General features: G+C 51.6%; 2 protein-coding genes across 7 annotated transcripts in view; one reads left to right on the top strand and one right to left on the bottom strand.

Annotated features, from left to right (window-relative positions):
* Rtn3 (reticulon 3) overlaps positions 1–6621 on the top strand; it is a 56519-nt gene extending 49898 nt beyond the window's left edge. For 3 of the 5 annotated variants that reach the window (XM_087599717.1, XM_087599664.1, XM_087599788.1), the window contains 5 exons: positions 84–222; positions 521–590; positions 1682–1728; positions 2945–3003; positions 4674–6615. In XM_087599717.1, coding sequence (XP_087455843.1) covers positions 84–222; positions 521–590; positions 1682–1728; positions 2945–3003; positions 4674–4719 — 361 coding nt within the window. In that variant the 3' untranslated portion in view covers positions 4720–6615. Of the gene's footprint in view, positions 1–83; positions 223–520; positions 591–1681; positions 1729–2944; positions 3004–4673 lie in introns of all 5 variants that reach the window. The other 2 variants (NM_001009953.3, NM_080909.3) reach the window with 1 other exon arrangement.
* Positions 6608–14739, bottom strand: Zfta (zinc finger translocation associated). Of its 2 annotated transcripts, NM_001401804.1 has the most exons (5): positions 14438–14739; positions 11954–12451; positions 10866–11255; positions 10044–10598; positions 6608–9860 (listed from the first exon to the last, which is right to left on the bottom strand). In NM_001401804.1, exons 1-5 carry the CDS (start codon positions 14574–14576, stop codon positions 9406–9408), a joined length of 2037 nt encoding a protein of 678 aa, NP_001388733.1. In that variant the 5' UTR covers positions 14577–14739; the 3' UTR covers positions 6608–9405. The 2 variants fall into 2 exon arrangements, with proteins under 2 accessions (NP_001388733.1, NP_001388734.1); NM_001401805.1 differs by lacking the exons at positions 10044–10598; positions 10866–11255.
* Between the last annotated feature and the right edge of the window lie 416 nt (positions 14740–15155).

The raw sequence follows: 15155 nt of genomic DNA, 5'->3' as shown, positions 1-15155 counted from the left end.
TGATTTCACACTAAACTACCACTGTGCTGTTGAAGAATTTCCCCGTGTGTGTCACATGTTTGATTGTTTTTCTTCCTTGGAAGGGCCTACCTGGATGTGGACATTACACTGTCCTCAGAAGCTTTCCACAGCTACATGAATGCTGCAATGGTGCATGTCAACAAGGCCCTCAAACTCATTATTCGTCTCTTTCTGGTAGAAGACTTGGTTGACTCCTTGAAGGTTAGTTGCTGGGCTTTAATTTAGAGCTAAAATAGGGCATACAGGGTTTTTTCAGAAAAGAGAAAGCCTGTAGAAAAGAAGATAGGGATCAACAGAGAAAGCCACCACCCTCTGGAGAGCAGCATTAGACCAGCCCTGTTCAGTTAGTACCCTGTAATTAGCAGTCTCCTTTGGACCCCAAGACAGTTAGTACACATGGCGGATCTGTGTCATAAAACACTGTATTGATGCAAACCTAGTTAGCTTGAAGCCAGGGGCATCTTTATTCTTATTTAACCCTCTGCATTGGCCTTCACAGCTGGCTGTCTTCATGTGGCTGATGACCTACGTCGGTGCTGTTTTTAACGGAATTACCCTTCTGATTCTCGGTAAGGTGACAAGGAAAAGTGTGTCTGTGCTTTTTTTTTCTTTTCTTTTTTTTTTTTTTTTTTTTTTTTTTGGTTCTTTTTTTCAGAGCTGGGGACCAAACCCAGGGCCTTGCGCTTCCTAGGCAAGCGTTCTACCACTGAGCTAAATCCCCAGCCCGTCTGTGCTTATTTCTTAAAAGACTTGGAAGACTCAGTGTAAATGCTGAGCCAGATGGTGCAGGCCTATAATCAAAGCTGTTCAAGAAACTGAGGCAGAAGGATCAAACCTTCAAGGCCAGCCTGAGTAACTTAATAAGATTCTGTCTCAAAGGAAAAATAAAAAAACAAAAAGGGGGCTGGAAAGATGGCTCAGTGGTTAAGAGCACTGACTGCTCTTCCAGAGGTCCTGAGTTCAATTCCCAGCAATCTCATGGTGGCTCACAACCATCTGTAATGAGATCCGATGCCCTCTTCTGGTGTGTCTGAAGACAGCTACAGTGTACTCATATATAATAAATAATTCTAAAAAATAAACAAAAAACAAAAAGGCCAGGGCATCCAGGCGTGATGATGGTGCACAGCTATAATCCCAGCACAGGTGGGCAGGAACAGAAGTTCAGGGATCCAGCAGCGAATTAAGTTGCAAAGTGAGTTCTGGGCCCACTGAGGACAACCACCCAAACGCAGCCCAGGAGTACAGGACTTGTCTAAAGAGCATGTACACAGCATGTATCACTTACCCTGTATGGCCAGCCTGTGGTGTCTGGAGAGTTTGCTAGATATTAGACTAACCTGGGCTTGCCGCCGAGAGTTTATTAAATGGTTTCACAAAGGATTTCAAAGAAACTGTGAATAATGAGCACTGTTTAAATTTGGTTTAAATATGGGGACCTTGCTTTTAAAAACCACTTATGTAGTTTAGAAGTTGACACCTGTCATACAAAGAAAATAGCCTGTTAGAGGTTTTCAACCCCTTATCTGCTGTGCCCTAGTTACCTCAATTTCAAGAGCTCTTATTTTTCTCTTTTTGATTGTTTCTCTATACTTAAACAAATGGCTATGCTGCTTGAGTCTCACACTTGCACTTGCCGTGTTTTTATTCTGTCTTACAGCCGAGCTGCTGGTTTTCAGCGTCCCAATTGTCTATGAGAAGTATAAGGTAGGCATTTGTCTGGAACAGATATGCTAAGTAATGTGTGATTGACGTAAGAGAGACTGGAGGCCTAGGCAGATGTTCTGTGTCGTAGGGATGAATTATCCACTCCAAAAAAGGAAGGTAGAAAAGATGCTGTGTATTAAAACTGAGCTCCTAAAACTGAACTGCACTTTGAAGGAAGTGTTAGTGTGAACAGGTGTTTCCATTGTGGCTCGAGCAGATTACATCTGACGACCTTTTGAGAGAGCCAGGGAGGTAGCTCAGTTGGTAAAATGCTTGTCACATAAGCATGAGAACCTGAGACCTTATCTCAGGCACCCACATAAAATACCCACCATTTAACTGCAAGTCCCAGTCCTGGGGAGTCTCTAGGGCTTGTTAGCAGCTGTTCTACCAAATCTGTGAGCTATAGGTTCAGTGAAGGACTGAACTGTCTCAGGAAATAAAGTCGATGGCTGGAGATGTAGGTCAGTTAGTAAAGTACTTGCCTAATATGTATAAGTCCCTGGGTTTTGAGCCCTAGCACTACATAAATTGTATATAGTGGTGTGCATCTGTAGTGTTGGAGGTGAGTCAGGAAGATCAGAAGTTCGTGGTTCATTCTTATCTACATAGTAAATTGGAAGCCACCTGAGACATTATCTTTAAATTTAATTAAATTAATCAGTTAAATAATAATAAGGTAGAGAGCAATTGAGAGAAACCTTATATCAAAATTTTGCCTCCAAAGACACATCACACTCATACACACATGTACTATAAAATGCACATATATATCATATATATCAACAAAAATATCTTTGGCTTTCTATTATTAAATGAATTAATAATGCCCAGGAGTTAAAACACATCACAACTACAGAATACAGATTAAATGCTGTAGTTTCTGATGCTAAGAATGTACTTCAGTGTTGCTACAGAAAACACCACATAAGCTTTACTTGTACAGATGACGTGTAATTTTTATTTTGTAGTGTTGTTGAAATCTGAAGACGGAGATTTGTAACTTCTGAAACACTGGGCGTCATTTTTATTTTCTGGAATAGTGAAGAGTGGGATTTTTAATAGTTGCACTAAAACAGAATAGTGCCTTTTCAGAGAAGAGATTAATATCAAAATATATAATATATTATATATATATATATATAATTTGAAATTAAAAATTCTTAGCCCCTTTATTGCCCAACTGAGCCTTCTTTCCTTCCTTTCTTCCTTAAAGACACAGATTGACCACTATGTTGGGATTGCCCGGGATCAGACCAAGTCAATTGTTGAAAAGTAAGTGTCCTTAGGGGCTGTGCTCACTATTTCCCATGTGGACCCCTTTCCCCACATCATTTAGTCTCTTATATAAACTGCTACTGTCAAACGTAACTAATTTTCACCCTGAATAAAACCTTAGCTTTTTGTACTTATGTTAAGAAGGAACTTTAGTTTCTTGGGCTGTTCATTTGGTTTAGAGACAGGGACTTGCTATGTAGCCCAGGCTGGCCTCAAACTTAATATCCTACCCTCCTGCTCTCAAGATTGAAATGATCAATGAAACATTTGACTGTCAAATATTTTAGATATTTAACCCTGTTTTTCTCATATGCACCCAAGTCAAGGCAGTCTTCCTGTCTCTTTCGGTAAATGATATAAGCCTAGACTCTGGCACCGTGGTAAGCACCTGTAATCCCAGCACCAGAGAGAGAGGCAGAAGTAGGTGGGGAAAAGGTCTTGCCTGTTTCCAACATAGCCAGGGCTATGTAGTGAGAACCTGTCTCAAAAGAAACAAACAAAAGTCCCTGTTTTCATTTTTTTTTTTTTTTGGTTCTTTTTTTTCGGAGCTGGGGACCGAACCCAGGGCCTTGCGCTTCCTAGGCAAGCGCTCTACCACTGAGCTAAATCCCCAACCCCCCCTGTTTTCATTTTTAAAGTGCTATAAGATATCATGAAATTTTTTTAATGACCTTTTCATATGTTTTTAAGGTTTATTTATGTTATTTAATGTATATCAGATCTCATTACAGATGGCTGTGAGCCACCATGTGGTAGCTGGGAATTGAACTCAAGACCTCTGGATGAGCAGTCAGTGCTCTTAACCACTGAGCCATCTCCCCACTCAAGATACCATGAATTCTTTATCTAATACTGCAAATCAAGGAACTCTTTTATTTTGAATGTTCACAGCAAGATGAAGCCAGCACTGAATTAGCATGTCCTCCTCTTTTCTGTTTTCTTCAGCTGTTCTTTAAGAAGTAAAGTGCTACACTATCAGGAGGGAACTGAATGGGTCAGGAGTGGAGTTTAGTGGTAAAACATTTGCTTAGCATACATGGCCCCAGATTTCCATCCACAGAGAGAAAAGAAGAAACTAAACGTGAACCAGGCAGATGGGTGCCGATGCAGAATCCTCCCTGACTTGTTTCTTTATTGTACACTTATGCTAACTCCAGCTTGAAGGCACACTAGATAGATACCTGGTGCTGCTCACCAGGCCTGCTTTGTTGTTGAAAGTGTTAGCTGATGTTTATAGTCCTCTGTGAGATGCTGCAGCTATGGAGAGCAGCTTTGACATCACTGAAGGTTCAAATGACCACTTCACCAGAGTAAAGGACAACTCTGATGTCCTCTTGCCAGACCTTGTAGAGAACCATGAAGCAACTAGCCATGTCCTTTTCCCACATCTCGTCTTGCCAACTTGTCATTCCTTTTCTTGCACTTCACAGTGCTAAAGAAGTGGGCTCTCACGCTGCCATACCAAGACCCCAATACTTTTGGATTCTTCCTAGCTCCCAGGGAAGGGGCAGGGATCCCTGTAGTGAAACAGGATCAGGCTCTGCAGTAAGGGCAGTGTGGCGGGACCCTCCCTCAGGCTTGTTCCCAACAGCTGAGCCCTACCTGACTTCAGAACAAATGTATATTTAAAACAAATATTTTCAGTTTTCTTTTTCTTTCCTCAATAGGATCCAAGCAAAGCTTCCTGGAATCGCCAAAAAAAAGGCAGAATAAACACATGGAAGCCAGAAGTGCAACAGTTACTAAAACGCCATTTAATAGTTATAACATCGTCACTTGTACTATGAAGGAACTTGCTCAGTGTCAGCTAGAGTTTGGTTCCAAGTTGTTTGTTCTTTTTAATTTGGTGTTCTCTCCCATCCTCTCCCTTTACCCTCAGTACCAAGCACAAGATGTGTTAGACTGAAAAAAAGAACTGATCTCTTAGAACCCTAAAGAATAAGGATTGAATCAGATTGATAGAATTAATCAGACCATAGTGGTTGTGGGGCTTTACGTGTACTCTAAAGGAAAAGAAAAACGTGTCTAGGTCCTCTCTCCAGTTTCAAGGACTGTTACAGCTCCCATTTATAATTGTGCCCTTATTTTTAAGTCAGGAAATAATGATTAACTTATGAGTAAATAGTCTGGGGCAAGAGTGGGATTTCTTCAGTCCCACCCTCCTGCCTTACACATAAGCAGCTACTCTTCCTGCTCCTCTTCGTCCTTAATGAAAGAACTTACAGGCGAGAGGTGATTCCCTATTCCCAGAATGCCACCTGAGAAGTGCCAGGGGTAAGGGGACAGTGGGGGGAGCAGTCAGAGGGAGGGCAGCAGCAGCCACCCTCTGCTGCTCTTCCTAGGGAAGGAAGGGCTCTGCCAGCTGGGAGGGCAGTGCCCAAGCCATTGGTCTGGGATACCAGTGTGAGTGTTGGTTTGAGAAATCATTCCAGAATGTGCTTTTCCCTCTTTTCCCTGCCCACCTTACCTCAAGTTTAATAAATATGGTTGTACTTTTCTTATTATGAAGTAAATGTCTGTAACTGCTGTACACTGCTATAAACTTGTTAAAGAAAAATAATCTGCATGTGGGCTCTCCGCCTTGAGTTATTGTAATCCTATCTCAGTCTGTGGGTAATGAGGTACAAGGACATGAAAAGCCTTCCTTCTCTGTCTTCCCTGCTGCTTCCACCTGTGCTGTGCAGTGCTTTAGCCTGAGGACCACTGAGCCCCACTGCCTGCCAGTCATGTGTCTGTTGTAGTCCAGAGGCCGTGGCTGATAGAGGAGGTACATTTCTAGAAGCATGGCATGCAGCTGCTTGGAGTCAGTGCAATCTGAAAGGATCTCCATTCTCAAACATAGTGATGAAATAGTTCCTACCATGATCCACAGTGCTCTCTGGAGAGGGCTTTCCAGAAGTTTTAGGTTGTGGGTGGCCAAGCAAGCCCAGGTGATACTGCTAAGACAACTGAGCTTACAGTGGCATCCGTGGGGTGTCCAGGGGTCTTAGTTTCTATCCGAGACCTTGCATCTCCCCTTCAGCATGGAAACCCAGTCAGCTTGAAAACTGGCATCCAAGATTCCTTCAGTTCTCAGCTCTGCCCTATTGTAAGGAAGTAGGAGCTGGGGACTTCAAGGTGTTCAATGGTCCCAAAGTTCTGACTGTAAAATTAGGAATGGGTCCTCTTCCCAATCCTTTTGGGAAATGACTTACAGATTTCCATAGATAGAATGCCTTACTCCATTTTCTTAAGTTTCTTTGCCCCTGTACATTTTGAATCCTTGGTTTCCACTGTAGACAACACTCCATCACCATCCTCTGCCCTCCCAGAAAGTAAATACACCGATGGTCTTTGGGGTCTCCCAACCAGGGACCCCATTCTGCACTGGAAGCCTCCACACCTTGCTCTTTTCTCTGTTGCTGCTGTGTTAAAGTAATGGGAAAGATTTCTGTGTCACATGAGTTTTTTTTTTTTTTTAAAGAAAAGTGTAGAGATGAGAAACTACTAATGATATTGTGTGCGTGTCTGTGCGTGCAACATAAAATACGGTAGTACCGAGGAGCTCTCTGGTCCCTGTAAAACTGCAAATCGATGTATTAATTATAAATAAAAAACACAGTGACTGTCTCATCAGTCTGCAACTTTATTCTCTGTACAGTTTGGGTGAAGTGAGAGCAAAGGCTCACTCACTCCCACCCTCATTCCAGGAACGTTGTAAGGAACTCCCAAGATTGCAAGGATTCCCATGGCACTGAGCACACACTGCATGGCTTGGTTTCTAAAACGGAGAGGCCCTGTAAAGGACAACCTCAGAAGTGACGGGGTGAGAGGCTCTGGTTCCCACTCTCACCTGCCTGGGAAGCTGCCTGTAAACCATGGGCAACCAAAGCTGAAACTGAGCTGGTCATAGCTGTCTAATCTGACACCAGAACTCCTCTGACTTGCTCTACCCCCAAACTAAGTTGGCTGTGACTCATAGGGCTGGACTTCTAGATTTTATTCAACATACCTCATGGGGGGCGGGGGGCTTTATGACTGATGCAAACAACTTCACAAATACACATACAAATGTTTGAATAGTGTCACTAAGTAACATGGCATATAAATATGTATCCAGAGTAACATTTACATATGGGCCATAATAGCAAGCATATCATTAACAAAACAATGAAGGAACTTCACCTGTTCGTGTCAGAATTGGAGGGAGGAGAGCCACCAGCCCCTTGAGGCCATAGGTGGTCATGGCAGAGTCACTGCAGAGGTACTTGACAACTACCTGGGGAGCTTCGACAGTATGGGAAGGACCTATCAGAATGTAGTAATCAGGTGGGCCCAAGAATGTGTCTCTATCAAGTGTCTCAGATGCCTGGAAACTGCCAAAATCTTCTGCCCCAGCTAACTGGAACTTCTGCAGTGAGCTCTAGCAACGACAGCAGCTCCAATTTATGTAGAGGTGGGAGAGAATAATCATTCTCAGCTTAAGAACATGCACGATGGAAAGCAAAAGGGTAAGTGCACAGCCTGGCACAATCCATACATAACCTCCGTTCTTAAGATTGTAATACTGTCTCCAAAACCCTGCTGGCTGAAACTGTAATTTCACTGAGCCAGCAGCCGTTCCAGAATACCTGATGGTCGATGGCCTCAAAACAAGCACAGATAAGCAACCTAATTCTGCTGGGGAAACCTCAGCGGCAGGGAAGGTGGGCCCCACCTGGAGTTCTGACGGGCAAGCCTGCACTGCTGGAAGCCACCTGCGTCCTCATTCCCAGGAAGTACAGAACTTTGCTGTCCTCAGGAGTCACAAGTGCTGTGGGCCTACAGTGCCCAACGCACACTTTTGACAGGACTAATAGGTAAAGAAATCTTGGTAACTTGCCAGATTAGAAGCAGTGCAATATAGTGTAAAGCTCACTGAGCTGGGAGATTTGAAAGGGATCAGTTTGTGAGCTCCAGGATCCCTTCCCACTGACAATTTTGAATTATAAAAAAATGCTATAAAATCCGTGGTATAAAATCCATCTCTCGATCTAGGGAACTGGGCCTGAGGCACTTGAACCTTGAGCTCTTGCTCTGGAGGGTGAGAAGGGATTTCTTTTCTTGTTTTCTCACCACAAAGGCTGCACTGGTTCCAGAACCCAGGTCCCACGCCCTGACCACCACACCCGATTTTAAAAGGAGGGCACAGTGCCTGCAGTGACTTCCCTTTGTAAAGAGCAGACACTGGACCTGGAGACAAAAGGCCAGGGGAACATGGAGCTATCTAGTATACTCCCAATCCCCTCACCACACTCCCATCTCAGTTCTTCCTCCACCACCTCACAGCTTATCTCTGATACACGCATAATAAATAAGACATTTGCACATAAGGGTGATTGGGCCAGTTCCCCTACCCCCTTCATATAAAAAGCATTAAATACAGTTTCAAAATAAAATACAAAGAGCAAAAAAGGGCCTGATCTTCGGACCACCTGTTCTCCACGGGAGAATGAAATCTACATATCCCTCTCGGACCTGCCTGGGAGATTGAGGGGCCCTTTTGGCACCACGGGGCCTGGCGCTGTTTCAGGTAAGAGCACGGGAGGAAGAGGCCCGTGCCCTAGGAGCTGAGAACCGGTAGTGTGTCCACCCAGGACAATTCACGTTCAGAGGGGGCAGCAATAGAAACCAACCGCCCCAGTGCCCTGGAGTGGAACAGTACTGGCACTGGACCAAGAATACTCCCGCTGCTTTCACCGAGTAACAGAAGCCCTCTGAGCAGGAGGGCCTAAAGAAAAAGTGCTAATCCCTTTATGCCCCTGGTCCTGCAGGCGTGGCAGTGGCCCAGGATGGGTGCGCTGTCCCCTGGGCCAGCCAGGGAAGCTGGCGCAGCAGACTGGGCCCCACCATTCCGCCCGCGCCCCGCGCCCCGCCCCCTGCTGAGCCTCAGTCCCACCGCCTGGGCCTCTAAGAGGCCAAGAATACCTATTGGACCCCACAGCCTGGAAGGCGAGAGCCTCGCCCGCTGGCGTGAGGCCGCATAGAACTGGGTCACTGGCCAGGTCGCGCGGCCAGCGCGTCCTTCCTGGTTTCCCTGCGGCCCGCCTTCTACCCTAATACTGACTGACTGCGCCCCCATCCGGGTCTGGCAGCACTGCGCCCTCGGGGACAGCCGAGAGCGCTCGCTGCGAACACTGGGGAGGCGCTTTGGCTTTTCGGGAAGCGCGGAGCATCGCACAAAGAGCGCCGGGATCCCCGGGCCACTGCGCACTGGAGGCCAAGTACTAGGGGGCACAGCAGTGTCACCGAAGGACTGCTGCGGCGCCATCGCATACCCACCCCCGGCCCCGGCCTAGCCCGGCCAGCGGGGAGGTAAGGGTCCCAGAACCTGACATCAGGGTCTCTCAGCCCAAAGGCCAGGCCAGCGCAGGGTGACTACTACGCGCGACACACCGCGCCAGGCTTGAGATCCGCGCCGCTATCTCGTGGCGCCGGGGCGGGTGGCCCGAAGCCCTCGTGGCCGTAACAACGAAGCGCTGCCTCCTCGTAAGCCTCCAAAATGGTCTGGCGCTCCTCCGGGGTGAAGTCCATGGAGAAGGGATGCACCTGCAGAATGTGTCGCTTGATGGTGCTCACCTTGAGCGTGGCCAGCGCGCCCCCACACACCATGCACACCAGCCCGCGCCGGCTGCCGTCGTAGTCCATCAAGTACTCGCCCCGCCAGCGCGGCTGGTAGTTGCGTCGCTGCTCCCGGCTTCGCGGCGGCGGCGGAGGTGGCGGTGGCGGCAGTGGCGGCGGCGGAAAGGGCAGCCCCCGGGGCTCCTGGCTGTCATCTTCGTCCTCTTCCTCGGCGGGTCGCTCCGACGGAGCTCCAGGGGACAGCGGCGCGTCGCCTAGAGAAGAACAAAGGGCTGCCTTGGAGCGAGTGGCAAGAATCAAGCCCAGTCCCTGTCCCTGTTCTCCATTGCTCCTCCTGACCCATCCTCCCAGCTCTCTACAGCCTTCCATTCTCGCCACCCTTCCCTCCGAGCCCTGCCCTCTCCCTTGCCAGTTGCTCTGGCCTTCCACAGGCTCACCCCACCACTCCTCCTCTGGCTCCGCCTCCTCTGCCCCTCCCCCCTCCTCAGAGGCTGAGGCTGTGCTGGGGGCGACAGGGCCGCTGGGTGACTCCGGCCTGGGAAGCCCCAGGCCCAGCAGGTGTGCGGCCTTTTCGCTCCACTCCTGGGCGATGAGGGCTTTGACTGGCCCGCTGAGGCTGTTGGACCCCGGGTGGCGCTGGCGGATGTGTCGCTTGATGGTGCTCATCTTGAGCGAGGCCAGCGCGCCCCCGCACACCATGCACACCAGGCCGCGCCGGCAGCCGTCCAGCTCCATGAGGTACTCCAGCCGCCAGCGCTCCTGGTAGTGGCGGCGATGGTCTCGGCCCCTCCGAGGCCGGCCCGGGATGCCCGCCCTCTCGCCCTCGCCCTCGCCCTCCTCGGCCTCCTCCTCCGCCGGCCCGGGCCTCTCAGGCACCCAGCCAGCCTCTTCCTTTACGTCTGGGGGGCTGAGATCCTGAGAGGAGGGGGCTCCAGCAGCGGGGGCGGAGTCCCGGCTCTTTCTGGTCAGGTCCTGGGGGACGAGGTCATCGTCTGTTGGGGAAGGGGTGAAGGAGAAGGGCTCAGCCTTCTGGCTGGGTTGGCCTTACCCACACAAGAGGGTTCCATCCTTGCTCCTCACCCCAGCCCCAAGCTAGCCGGCACTAGCCAGAGAGAGATGGGTGAGTTGAATGTCTGTGTGTAAAGGGAAAATAGGCCTGCAGCCCTCAACCAAAAATCCCTGCCCCCCCAATTTTCTTTTCAGCTCCCATGCTGCCGCCCTAATATTGAAGGGATCTCAGCCCTGGGACAGCCTCGCACCTGGTGAGGGCGGGGTGAGCTCGGACAGAGCTTCAGGCTGGTCACCCCAGGCCTGCAGCAGGGCACTGCGCTGGGGGCCACTGAGCCCTAGGGAGCTGGGGTGCACCTCCAGCACGTGAGCACGGATGTCGTCCAAGTGCAGGCTGGGCAGTGCCCGGCCGCAGGCCATGCACACCAGCCGATTCCCCCGTGGGTCGTAGTCCATGAGACACTCAGCCCGGAACCAGTTCTGCAGTGACTCCTTCAGCCTCCGTTCCAGGCGCCGGGCCCCCAGCCCCCTGCTGCCCCCAGCCCTTCGGGAGGCTGCGAGGCGTCGGCGCCGAGGTGCTACTGGGCCCCCTCGAACCCCTCGCCGCTGGCGCCGGCAGCCCCCACCAGCTGGGGCTTTGCCTGAAAGGGTTGGAGGGAAGCAACTGAGTCTCTGGCCCTCTGGGGAGTCCCCCACCACAGCCAGGTAGGTGCTCCACACACAGCCTCTTTCTCACTCAACTCTGACTCGGGTCCCATGGCTGACCTTTGCCTGTCTTTTCTTCTCCTCTTACATCTTCTTCTGTTCTGTTTTAATTAGACAGAAACTCACACAGCCTAGGCAGGGTTCAAAGGCCCTATGTTGCCAATGCTTATCTAACTAACGATGCTCCTGCCTCCAGTTTCCTGGTTCTAGGATGACAAGCATATACCATCACATCCACTCCCTTTATCTGAACCCCTCTCCCTAACCCTCCTGTTCACTCACTCTAGTCCCACCCAGCCTCATTAAACCCAGATTTCAGCCCCTTCCCTGGGCTTCACTGCTCCAACACCACACCACACCCCACTTCCCTCACCAACTCACAGCCCTTCCCTCAACCTGACCCTCCCACCCCTATAACTACTCTTGCTCCTTCAACTACAGTGTCTAGGCCTCAGTGATGCTAGAAACTACCCCCACCCCACTATCCCTCCCTACTCTCAACAGGAAGGGCAGTAAATAGACTCCACCCAAAGAAGCAAAGACTTGCTTAAAAAAAAAAAAAAAAGGCAGAAAAGCTGCCCCCTCCCAGAGCCCCATTACACACAAGCCCCTGCCTCTCCATATTCTGTATTACCTGAGCCCTTGGGTGGGCAAGCTTGAAGGTTGGCCCCCTCCTCCTCCTCTTCATCTTCTTCCTCTTCCTCCTCCTCAGCCCCCCGGGCCCCCAGGCTCTCAGCCTCACCACGGGCCCCCAGCCCCAGGTGGGCGTCCCAACTGTTGCTGATGACTTCCTTCTCCCTGGGGCTCCAATGGAGGGAGTAGGGGTGTTTCTGGCGGATGTGCCTCTTGATGGTGCTGAGCTTGAGGGTGGCCAGGGAGCTGCCACACACCATACACACCATGCCGTGCCGGGAGGGGATGAAGTCCATCAGGTACTCCAGCCGCCAGTGGTCGTGGTAATAGCGCCGGTGATCCCTGCCAGGGATTCGACTCTTTCCAGGTCGTGAGGCGCGAGCCTCACAATGATCTGAGTATTTCCTGCCTGAAGATGCTGGTCCCCTGGCCCTGGAGGAGGGTAGGGGGGTACTCCCCCAGGACCCCAAGGCACCCCCTTCCAGCTGAAGAGCTTGTCCTGAAGAAGGGAAAAGGGAGACAGGTTCTCAATCTCCGATTTCCACAGAAAGACCTAAGGCTCTGATTTGGAAGCATGAGAAGGGGCGGGAGAGTTCAGGACTAGAGAGGGATGGCAAGAGCAATGAAAGGGGAAGTGGGTAGAAGGTCAGAACACCCATACAGAGAGCAGGGACCCGGCGAGGGAGAACAAAGGGATGTGGGTACTAGGCTAGCTTGCTGAAGTCTTTAAAACCAAGGTGAAGGCCAGGGAGGATGCCAACTACAGAGAAATAAGGAGGGATAAAGCCAGAAGCTCAGCAGGCCAGGCAGTTCCAGCCGGCAGTCGGGAGAGTGGAACAATAGGGGGTGTTTGTCTGCACCCACATCTGTGTACAACACCCACCCACCTGAGGCCCCTCTCTCCCTCTTCCCAAATCTGCCATCCTGTAAGTAGCAGTTTAGGGATGGGGTGTCAACTGTCAGGTCTTCCACTGGAGGGACACCTAAGACACATCTGTCAACACCTCCAGGGAAAGGAGCTGTTCAGACCAGGACTTCCCCAGAGCCACTGAGTGACTCCTGGCTGGTCATCACACCCAATAAGTCTTTCTCAGCATTAATCTCATTTGTGCTTGCAGGGATGTGGTTACTGACCAGCCATCATCCCAAAGGTGTGTGCACTCCTGGGGCCTCACCAACCCACTAGTGTTCCTTCACTTTGTTAAAGACACCCAGAGCCCTCGCTGCAGTGCTGGCTAGCCACTTTTTACTTAGAAAAATGGTCTCCTGGCCACAAACTAAGCAGATTTTGGTCCTTCTCTCAGTACAGAATCCCAAGGGTCAGACAAACAGCTCTCACCCCTGTATGGAGTTGTCTGGTGGTGGTGGTAGTGGTGGGTTTTGGTTTTTGGTTTGTTTGTTTGTTTGTTTGTTTGTTTGTTTTGCTTCCATTACTTTTTTTTAAGCAGAGGTATAGAAAGAACATTAGATTCAAGATTTGGCTTCACTGATGCCTTGCTCAGTGACCTTTGGTAGGTCAGTCCGCTCTCTGGGCCTATGGGCCTTTGTCTGCAAACACACTGAACATCTAGCATCCTACTGCAACCTTCCAGTGCAGGGGCTTGTAAGTCTAAGACAGACTAGCCCTTTAAGAGCAGAAAGGGGAAAAAAAGAAAGAAAGAAAGAAAAGGAGGAGCTGATATTTAAAAATAAGGGGGGGTAGGGGGCTTATAGGGAAGGGAGCTCAGAGAGTAGAGAACAGCCTCCCTGGTCAGGACAGAACCTCCACTGATCTAAAGGGAATGAACCTTTCAGTAGGGAGACAAAAAAGCAGTTGGTTTTAAGGGCCAACTAGGACCGGCGGGTCTTGGTACAGCTGACAAACTGGGGCCAAAATAAATTCTGAAACGCGACAACGCACAGGCAGGAGGGGGCATCCACCTTCGTGTGCGAACCCATCCCTTACTTAAGACCTTCCCGATGTGGGGGATAACAGACGGGGGGGGGGGCAGGACGCAGGCTGCGCTTTGTTTCTCGTAGCGTAACCGTAAAGGGAAGAGTTCCCGTCTCCAGCAAGGCCACGCAGAAAGGGACGGCATACCCGAGAACAGCGGAATTCAGAGCTATGCTACTCTGGGGAAAGCCTCAAAGAGGGACAGAGGGACTAGGCAGCCTTTAAAAGAAAAACCACTTGGGAATGTGAAAGAGAAAGGGCGGAAGCCGCAAGTTCCAATGCCTCGACTCCCACGTCGCTGGTCCCCCAAAAACGGGCGCCGCGGGGCCCTTTAAGGAGTAGGGATCCGCCCCAGCCCGGCGGGCAGACCCCGCCACGGGCGGGGAGCGCCCCATGGGCCTTGTAGCTGCTCTCTGCGCCCACCAGGTGGCGCCCCGAGCCGCCCTGCGCTCGTCCCCCGCTTTGTTCGGCGGCCGAGAGGGGCCCGGAGCCGCAGCCCTCCCCTCCCCCACGCCGGGGCCCCCACCCCGGGCCGTCGGCCCCAGATCTTACCGCCGTCGTCCTCCTCGGGCTCTGTGCCACTACTCGCCGCCGTGGGCGGCAGCCGTCGGCCCCGTGCCGAGGCCACTGCGGGCCCGGGGCCGCCCCTGCCGCCGCCGCTCCGGCTCCGGTGGTCCCCGCCGGGCTCCATGCGCTGTGCTGCGGAGCGGGGGCCCCGGGACGGCGGGGCGCGGGGCCGCGGAGCCAGCGGCGGCGCACGCGGGGCGCTCGGTGCGCGGGGCCCCCGGGCGCGGGGCGCATTCACCGGCAGCCGGCCGCACGGACGGCTAGCTGCTCGCTAGGCAGCGCGGGCTGGACCGGGGTGGGGATTCCTGTCTGGGGCCCCTGGGGCTCCTTTAAGGGCTCCTGGGTAAATTTAAAGGGGCCGCGCGCAATTTCCTCCTGCCAGCTCGCGGGGGGCTGGTGCGGGGAAGGCGGGAGGTAGCAAGTCCGCAGCGGGCGGTTGATACGGACGCGGGGAGCACGGACCTCAGCGCCCTCGCCAGCCCGCCCTGCCGCGTCTACAGCTGCAGCTCCGGCTCGTAAAGAGTCGCCGAGGTGACTAGGGCGCCCGCGTCCGGTCCTCTGCGACGCGCTTCAGCCACCGCCCCCTCGGGGCATCTCGGAGAGCAGCTCTCCGCAGCCCGCTATCAGGGGACCGCCTGGTGCGGCGGTACAGCTCCCTTCTCCGGGGTGCCTCGTCCTCCCGCACGAGCTGGGCGCGGGCCCC

This window comes from Rattus norvegicus, chromosome 1, assembly GCF_021556685.1.
Source record: "Rattus norvegicus strain SHRSP/BbbUtx chromosome 1, alternate assembly SHRSP_T2T, whole genome shotgun sequence".
NCBI lineage: Eukaryota > Metazoa > Chordata > Mammalia > Rodentia > Muridae > Rattus > Rattus norvegicus.
The sequence above is the reverse complement of the archived record's forward strand: the minus strand, read 5'-3'. Positions and strand labels throughout refer to the sequence as shown.

Excerpts from the sequence above, each read along its gene's own strand:
- Zfta (NM_001401804.1), bottom strand. The coding sequence starts at position 14,576 with ATGGAGCCCGGCGGGGACCACCGGAGCCGGAGCGGCGGCGGCAGGGGC. Across the intron at positions 10,599-10,865 it reads GCTCACCCCGCCCTCACCAG|ACGATGACCTCGTCCCCCAG; the intron begins GTGCGAGGCTGT and ends CTTCCCCAACAG. Across the intron at positions 9,861-10,043 it reads GCCAGAGGAGGAGTGGTGGG|GCGACGCGCCGCTGTCCCCT; the intron begins GTGAGCCTGTGG and ends GTTCTTCTCTAG.